At 55.7% G+C, this 9,041-nt stretch overlaps 1 protein-coding gene across 1 annotated transcript; it reads left to right on the plus strand.

The window, feature by feature from the left end:
• Window positions 1-579: 579 nt before the first annotated feature.
• LOC122394392 lies at window positions 580-8,811 on the plus strand. The gene is made up of 4 exons (XM_043391263.1): window positions 580-1,539; window positions 7,363-7,656; window positions 7,903-8,033; window positions 8,407-8,811. Exons 1-4 carry the CDS (start codon window positions 1,140-1,142, stop codon window positions 8,512-8,514), a joined length of 933 nt encoding a protein of 310 aa, XP_043247198.1. The 5' UTR covers window positions 580-1,139; the 3' UTR covers window positions 8,515-8,811.
• Window positions 8,812-9,041: the final 230 nt, after the last annotated feature.

The following is a 9,041-nucleotide window of genomic DNA, read 5'->3' on the forward strand; positions in this document are numbered from 1 at the left end:
GCCTGTCTGCGGGTCGGTCTGTCTTCCGTTCGGTCATACGTACAGTAGGTTGACCACTCGGTCGAGTCATGGGCTGCGGCTGTTGCGGCCAACCCCTACGCCCGATAATCGGAGCCGCACTAGCCACTGGACCGGGCAGCGATATGGCGGACACAGGACGGAGGACTCCGCCAGTCGCCAGCCGCGCCGCTGCTGCAGCGGTGGAGCGGGCCGCGGCCGGCGATGGGCCGAGGTCGGCCCCGCGCCGCGCCGCGAGACCGCCCCGTTGGCCGGCGGCGGCGGCGCCGAGTTGCCGGGCCCCCTCCTGCCGCCCGCCGCCCCGCCCCGGCCGGCGCCGCCCCCTCCCAGGCGGCGGGCCGTGCCGCGAGGCGACACGCATCGATCGGCGCGCTGCTGGCCGGCCAGGCGCGGCCTTGGCGCGAACGGCGCGTCTCGTGCGGCGGCGTACCACGTGACCGGCCGCGCGCCGCGCCGCCGCCGCCGAGTCGATAAAGCGCGCGCGCGCGCCGCGGCGCCGCGGCCGCCGCTGCGTGGCTGGCCGGCTGCAGCGGGCGCCGCCGCGGAATGCTGGCTGCCGACAGTCGCGAGCGGGCAGCGCGAGCGCCGGCCGCCGCCGCCGCCGTCTGCAGCGCGCCGCGAGCAAGGCGTCCGGTGACCGCCGAGGGCGTGCAGCGGGCACACGCTGCCGGCATCGCGTATTGAGCGGCCCCGCTCTGTGACGCCGCGGCGACCGCCCCCGGCGCGGACAGTGAGTGCGAGCGGTCACCGTTGGCGTGTCGGAGTGACCGGGTCACGCGGCTGACCCGGAAGTGACCTCGTTGACCGGTATCGTGTGTGACCCGCAAACCGCAGCGGTGCTCCGCCAGACGCGGCGGAGCGTGTGTGGACTACCGGAGCGGACGACGGGGTTCTCAGCGCCGGTGGGGGCGTCACTGACCGCCTCCCGTCCCTGCGCTGACCCGGGCGGCAGTGGGCCGCTGCCGCGGGCTGCTCCCGGCCAGCTCCGAGCAGCCGCTCTCCGCCGCTCGGTCCGCCCATCCGCCGGGCGCCGCGCCTGACCTCGGTCCCCTCCCCGTCCCCCGGCGGCGCCGCCCCCGTCAGCCGCGGCGCCCGCCGCCGCCGCCGCCGCTGCGCCGCCCATGGAGGTGGTGCCCATCCTGCACAACAACCGGCCGGCCTACCAGGTGGTGACGGTGCCGACGCGTCGCCGTCGTCGCGCGCGGCGCCGCACGGTGGCGGCCGACACTGCCGACCCGCGCGGCCGCAGCCACCTCTCCAACAAGACGGCCGAGGACCGCGTGCTCGAGTACGGCACGGAGCTGTTCCGCAGCAGCGGCGAACTGCTGCTCTGCCAGTTCTGCGACAAGCCGGTCGACCCGCGCCGGCGCAGCTCCATCGAGTACCATCTGAAGAGCTTCTCGCACCAGCGCAAGGTGCGCTCTCTGACGGCCGGCAGCCCGCTAAGCTCCGAGGGCGCGGGCGAGGGCGGCGCGCCGCCGGGCGACGAGCCGGAGCTGGTGCCGCTCGGACCCGACTCAGGTGGGTGCTGTGGGACAGGACGGGGTGCTGGGACCCGAGGCAGGTGGGACAAGACGGGGTATTGGGACCCGACTCAGGTGGGTGCTGTGGGACAGGACGGGGTGCTGGGAGAGAGACCCGTGGCAGGTGCGGCATGCACCGGACGGGACAGGACATAATACGGACATAAGTGGGCACGGCACGAGACAGGACAGGATAGGACAAGACAGTGGGACCCGACACTTGTGAGTGCTGCATTCAACAGACAGCGAAGGGACCAGGGACCCGACTCAGGTGGGTGACGCGTCGGACAGAACAGGGTAAGGGCAGGACACACAGGTGGGTGCGGCGCCGTGCCGAATAGGACAGGTAGGACCCGAGACAGGTTAGGGTACTGGGACCCCACACATGTGGGTACGAATCGGACAGTGGAAACGATTACACCGGACAAGCCACAGGGCAGGGACAAAAGGTGCGTGGGTACTGCAACGGACAGGAGAGGACACTGGCGCCCGACACAAGTAGGTACGGTACAGGACAGTACAGGGAAAGGACAGGACAGGGACAAAGGTGGGTACGGCACCGCACAGGACAGTGAAAGGACAGGATATAGATAGAGGCTCAAGACGGGTGGGTGCCGGTGCTGCACCGGACATCGCATGATACATGTGGGTACTGCTTCGGACAGGACAGTACAGGGCTGGGCAATGTCGAACAGGGCAGGAAAGGACACTCATTTGATAGCTGTTATGCATGGCATGCAGCTTGATTGAACAGGTGGTTATGTCTGATAGACCGCTGGACGGACATGTGTGGGCATACGGTATTATGGGACAACAGGACGGGGCAGGACATAGAAACGGATTCTGACGGGCACTCTCGGACGGGGACGTGTTACTAACCGGAACCAAGACGTGGGTGTGACCAGATGCCGCAATAGCGCGAGGAAGCATTCCCTGATTGTTTCTTGATCAAGGCTGCAAGTCGGCCATGAGATCATGACCGTCCATCTCATATATCTCCCGACTACTAACCTACTGACGGTTACGCGGATGGCTGCTCGCTGCTCGGTGAGCTGTTATCAACACGTGATTGTGATTTACCGATGTCACATTCCCACGGATAACGCAACCGTACAAATAGTCGGATACGCGGTTCAATAATCTTCGCTCATGGAAGTTTCATCTGGACCGTAATAACGTCTGAATGGCGAATTCCTCAGCAGATTAACCCGCACCAGGGCGGTAGTCCAAGGAGAAAAATTCTCAACGCGTCGTGTTGGTGGTGGCGGAGGAAAGGGAAGGGGGAGGTTACGACGCTCTCTATAATTCGCTCTTGGCTCATTTAGCGACAGGTGGTAAAAGGTAAAAGTGATGCATTTATTTTGTGTCGCATGTTAAAGTTTTGACCCCAGGACCTTTGACCTGACTTAAAATTACAAAATACTTTTATTTTTTACACTCTTTCTAACACTGCCTGCCGCGTGTCTCTGTGTGGCTGAGGAGCAGTGTTAGAGGGCTCCCAGTACTCTCAGACCACTGACACGGCGCGAGTTAATATTTTACCGAAGGTCAACGGCTTAGGCTACAAGGGTAAAAACTAAAAAGACGTCAAATTTGGCGTCTTGTGGACTGTGCAGCGTTTTACCCATTTACGTTTCATTCCTGTCGTTTTTTTTGCGATTGCTCAGAACACGCTAGCGATAGAGAGCTGAACGCTTACACATCTGATCGTTTGTTAAAACCGAATCGTGCGAGACCAACTACATTTTCAGGTCAGGTCAGGTCACCGACCTATGACGTCTTAAGTGAGCCTTTGCACGGTCCTAAAATGTCGCAACTTCGCAACGCCCTCATTGCAAGAGAAGCTTTTGCAGGGAGACGAAGCGCATGTAGGACATAGTAATCTTCCGAAGTCTCACAACTGGCATATCTCGGATTTGTTTAGGGTCATGCCGGGAGTCAGACTTCTCATGTGACCTACCGTTAACCCGCGCGGGGCTGGGGGTAAATTTTACCCCCCTCGCGAATTTTTGCGATAAAAACGGCGGCGCCTTTCAGTACCTTTTCTTACATCAATTTGACACGTTCCCTGAAAATTTGAGCGAAATCCGTTGGATTTTTTTTTTTATAGAAAATGACGTTTTAGTGACGTCATGTTCGCCATTCTCGCCTCAAAAACGGCAAAATTTCAAACGCCGCTAACATCTTCATTTTTAAGGGAATCAAGACGTAACAAAAAATGTTATATGTGATTCTACTTTGTCTATCAAATGGCTATCTCGGTTTTTTGGAAATTTTTTGATTTTGGCCCAAATTTGTTAAAAAACTGACTTTTTTAGGAAAATAATTATAAAATCCAAAATTTTGCGTGTATCGAAAAAAAACGGAATATATGTCAGAGAAGTGGTCCACGTGCACCTACATACCAATTTTTAGAAGAATCGGTTCAAAAATGTGGGATGTATTCAAAATTGTATGACGTCACGACAAACAAATTTTTTGAAAAATGAACTTTTTGGAAGTTCTAGACCTCGTACGGAAACAAAAATAGCACCATTCGCTTCGCCGTAAAAACTGCATCAGATAGACCTTAACAACAAACTTCAAAATTTGACCTCACTTGACCTGACCTTGACCTGACTTCGACCTGAAATTCATCCAGATGTGGTCCATATCACCTATTGAGTGTGCCTATTGAGTTCTATGAATAAAATGACCCATAAAACATGTGTCGCACATGCCCTTTTCTATATTTTGTTTTTTGGTGACCTGACCTGAGACCTGACCTCACCTTGACCTTGACCTCTGAATGATATTGTATGCAAGGAATATTGTCTTGGTAGCCTAAGAACACGTTTTGGGCAATCAGTCTCAGTCCATGACTCCATTCTTCGGCAACTACGGTGCAAGGCCGATACTGTAGAAACTTGCAATTTGTACCTATGACCTAACCTTGACCTTGACCTCAAACTTTAAATTAAGTACATGTTTTTAGTTGCTCGTTATGAGATCTTTCCATTGGCGTTTGAATTTTCCAAATCGGACCATTAGTTCGGGAGATAACAGGGGGGGGGGGGTAAAATTTACCCCCCCCCCCCTAGCCCCGCGCGTTCGGCTGGAGACCCCAGCCCCGCGCGGGTTAAAAGTCAATGATGTGGAACAAGTGATTTGGTAAAAACTAATTTTGGCGCCGGTAATTGTCTGATACTGCCTCAGAGTACACATAATCGTGAAGTCATGCACTCCTTGCAATGTCCGATCTCCAACTTTGGCTTTGACGACCCTGCTTGTCGACATTTACCTATATCGTCACCAAGGGCATCGTAGTTTTCGTCGATAAATCCCGATCGAATTGAGCTACGAAGTCGGGAAAGCCACCAGTGAACTCAGGAGGACATGCCGAATCAAATGATATCCAAATATGACCTTCGGCCAACCCTGTGACCTGAGAAGCTATGGCCTGACCCTGCTGACCTTGCCCAAACCAAAAGTATATTATTCGACGCGCCAAGCATTGCGAACACGATGGTGCCAAAATCGCGTCTCTGTGACCTTCCCCGTCTAAGTTATTCACCAGAAACCGAACCCGTACGTACCTTGGGGCACTTCAACTGACCTCGGAGGTCACCGGTTGACCTGAGAAAATCGGATACTAGTCGCTGCATCTCGTAACGACGCGCACGTTCGGCTGCAGCGTATGCAGAAAACCCATAAGTTCGGCTAAGGTTAAAACTCTTGACCTCAGCTACCTCAGATTTCTTTTGAGGTGAACGGTTTAGCATCCAGTGGGCAAAAACTGTCAACGTTTACGTAGGAAAACGTTTGTTTGTGTTACAAAAAAGGAAAAGTGCGTAGTGCCTTGTTGAAACGCATCGATTTGACTGTAACCTGCGTCGGGCCGCTGCTAAGCGCCTATTGCGCTGGGCCTCGGGGCGTTTGAACAGTTCACTCCCCTCAACCTCGGCTTCTGGGCCACGTAGCGACACGCGGTAAACGGCATCCGAAAGAGCGTCTAAAATTTTGACGAAGAACATTTTAGCTCAGTTCGAAGGTCAGGTCACCAGAGGTCATCACGGGTCAAATTTTGCCCATTTCAACATTTTCTGACAAACCGGCTCATATCTCGGGAACGAATAGAGTTACAGCGCCGCGGAAAGGCGCTTTTGATAGGTCCTTTAACCAGGGGCGCGGGAACTACTTTCAGACGGGGGAGGGGGGGGGGGGCACACTATAATAGAGATCAACCTAGGGTACCCTGAAATCTAGTTTTCTCACCGGTTTTAGGCCACTTATTTTTTCATCCCTTGTCTTTTTCAACAAAAAGAAAACATTGGCAAAAAAGTGCGGTATTCCGTCTTACAGACTTGTGATCAGCTCAGTTGAGCCGGCTCAAAAATCAGCTCAGCTCATGAGCCGGCTCAACATTTTGCCAAATTGTTGAGCTGTGAGCTGAGCCGGCTCAGTAATGCATTGAGCTGAGCTGCTGTCTGAGCTGAGCTGAATGAGCTTGAGCTGAGCTGAGCTGAATGAGCTTGAGCTGAGCTGAGCTGAGCTGATTGAGCTGAGCTGAGCTGATTGAGCTGAGCTGAGCTGATTGAGCTGAGCTGAGCTGATTGAGCTGAGCTGAGCTGAGCTGAGCTGATTGAGCTGAGCTGAGCTGAGCTGAGCGAGCTGAGCTGAGCTGAGCGAGCTGAGCTGAGCTGATTGAGCTGAGCTGATTTAGCTGAGCTGAGCTGATCCAGTTCTAGTAGGTACACTGGAAGATGATGAGAACGGATAAAAATATAAAACCGAATGCAATGTGCATTGAATATTGATACACTATAAACACTAGAAACACGATAAACTGGAAATAATATCATACGCAAACCAAAGACGTCACTAGGTGAAAGGCCATGTAGTTCGACACCGCAAACTGAAGCGATCGGTCGGGAAATCGCTACATTCCTCTATTGCACCCCGTTCGCACCGTTGTAAGCCGTTCGGTTGGTATCCTTATCCACTGCGGCGTGATGTCCACCTGATATCCACCTGTGTCCCGATGATTCGATGTCCATGACCAATCAGCACACGCATTCCCGTGACGTCATTGGCCGGACCCCGACACGTTACGGAGATATGGGTGGCATTCGGCATTCGGCAATGGGTGGCATTGAATTTAACTGAGCGGAAACTGAGCTGAGCTGAATTGAGCGGAAACTGAGCTGAGCTGAACGGGAACTGAGTTGAGCTGAGCTTAGCTGAGCGGAAACTGAGCTGAGCTGAACTGAGCTGAGCGGAAACTGAGCTGAGCGGAAACTGAGCTGAGCTGAGCTGAGCGGAAACTGAGCTGAGCTGAGCTGAGCGGAAACTGAGCTGAGCTGAGCTGAGCGTGAGCGGAGCGCAGCCGGTTTGAGCGGAACGTGAGCTGAGCTGAGCCGCGTTAAACTGAGCGGGAGCTGAGCGGGAGCGGATAAGACGGAGTTGAGCTGAGCGAGCTCACTTTTTTCTTGAGCTGTCACAAGTCTGCCGTCTTAGAGTTGTGGGGGGCACTACCCTCACGGCTCCAGAGTTGGTGGGGCAAGGTCCCCACTGCCCCCCCCCCCCGGTTCCCGCGCCTATGCCTTTAACGCTCTTCCTGGAATAAGCTCTCAGATTTGGCCTAGGATCAACGATGTAGGTAGCCTCCAGAGGACAACCAAAAATTGCCGTTTTACGAATTGTGTGCCCACAGCCCAAAACAACGGTTTGGAAAGGGGTATGCTTAGATATCTCCCAGCTGGGCGGAGCCTAAATAAATGGCTCCATGCAAAAGGACAGCGGCTCCATGAGGCTGACCTCGGTCTCTTCCCCCGTATTCCAGCGATGAAGGTGGACCCGTCTGGCGGCAGCGAGTCGCCGATGCGGCCCGGCGATTGGGGCGCCCTCTTGAACGGCCAGCATAGTTCGGCGGCGCTCAGTCAGATGTCGCTGCTGATGGCCGAGGGCGTGGCGTCGTCACTGTGCGAGGCCCAGCTGGCCGACGAGGGCTCCAGCGCCGCCGCCGGCTCGGGCACCGTGTTTACCGGCGGCGGGGAGGCTGAGCGGCGCTGCTGCTGCCACTGCAGCTGCGCCGGCGGCGGCGTGCCGCGCAAGGAGGGCAACACCTTCCCAAATGGTCAGTGGAGGACGGATGGGGCACCGACTCTGCTAGTGGTCGAGAGCAGAGGGGCTGTGAAATGCTGTGCATATTTTTCTTTCGTTTTCATTCTGAAGTCTAAAATATCTGTCGTATGACTTCGCTAAATTGTCTTCAAAGCTCGCCGGCTATGCCTGCCCCTCAATTCTCTGTGCAACCCCACTGTGAGTCTCAATGTCCTCTCTATCTCTCTGTTATACCCTACTCCTACCTCTCGCCCCACAGAGCTGGTGGTGAAGGTGCGCGTCTCGGACTCGCCGGAGCGGCACTTTGTGCTGGTCGACCTGCCGACTAGCGACCTCAGCTGGCTCAGACTGGTCGCCGCCAGCTGCGCCGCTCTCGGCATTCCGGTCAAGGTTGGTATTACGACCTCCGTAATCCGTATTCATCCGCTCATTTTCAGCATTGTTAGATATTTGCGAATGTCACTTGTATTTATTGCTCCCACGCTCTTCGAAGTGCAGTGGAGCTCGTCCATCGACTTGAGTCATGAATTTTTGCTTTCCCGAGTACCGGCTACGGGCTAGGGGTACTACCGTCTCGACCCACTACTCTCGGTCAGCTGTTACTGTTATTTACCTCAGTGTCGAGATGTAGTCAGACAGCTCCCATTCATCAAGTGGTATCCAATGGGTGGCTCCCAGAGTTGCAACGATGTCGCCGCTCTCAGTTGCCTCCCGACTCCCGACTCTAGCCCTGCCCGTCACCGTCATCTCCGTCCGTTCCCAGATGGTGAAGGAGGTGCTGAAGCTGCCCAACACGCTGCTGGTCCGTGACAAGGACGTGAAGCGGCTGCTCGACTACCAGGAACTCGAGCTGATCCTGCACAATGCCTGACGGCTGCAGTTAGTGCCATCTAGTGGAGAGAAACAGAGACTCTAGTGTGTAGACCTGCCGACAGGAGAGTGGCAGAGAACGCGCCGCCAGCGGCGACTTTTCTGCGCCACCGAGCAGAAACTCGCAGTCTGTGTGGTATCGGGTTATTGTCGATAGTTCAGAAACCGTCCCGCTCAGTTAGCGAGGGCGCCCTCAGGTGTCAGAGGCCGTAGCTAGACTCTCAGATACGCCGGCGCCGCGGGAGGGCGACCCGCTCGCTCCTGCCGGGTCACGCGCCGTCGCAGTGTTCGTGAATGTGTTTAACCCTCGCCCGTAAACGGCGATCTGCCACCTTCGCCCATGCAGGGGGGGGGGGTTGGTGCGACCCCCCCCTTGGCGTTTGAAAACGGAGCGTCGTAGAGCTTAGCGGAAAAGACCAACGGATTGCTCTCGCCGAGATCTCGCGATTGGTGGTATATTTTTTGGTCCTAGGTCAACATTTGACCTACTTTTGACCGGTCAAAGGTCAAATTTTCGGAAAAATAGAC

The sequence above is a fragment of the Amphibalanus amphitrite genome, unplaced genomic scaffold (genome assembly GCF_019059575.1).
Source record: "Amphibalanus amphitrite isolate SeventyFive unplaced genomic scaffold, NRLGWU_Aamphi_draft 000589F_arrow, whole genome shotgun sequence".
Taxonomy (NCBI): Eukaryota; Metazoa; Arthropoda; class Thecostraca; order Balanomorpha; family Balanidae; genus Amphibalanus; species Amphibalanus amphitrite.

What these genes read in the sequence shown, in the direction of transcription:
- LOC122394392 (XM_043391263.1), top strand. Translation starts at nt 1,140, where the DNA reads ATGGAGGTGGTGCCCATCCTGCACAACAACCGGCCGGCCTACCAGGTG. An exon ending in GCCGCTCGGACCCGACTCAG is followed by an intron (nt 1,540 to 7,362) that starts GTGGGTGCTGTG and finishes CCCGTATTCCAG; the next exon opens with CGATGAAGGTGGACCCGTCT. An exon ending in CTCTCGGCATTCCGGTCAAG is followed by an intron (nt 8,034 to 8,406) that starts GTTGGTATTACG and finishes GTCCGTTCCCAG; the next exon opens with ATGGTGAAGGAGGTGCTGAA.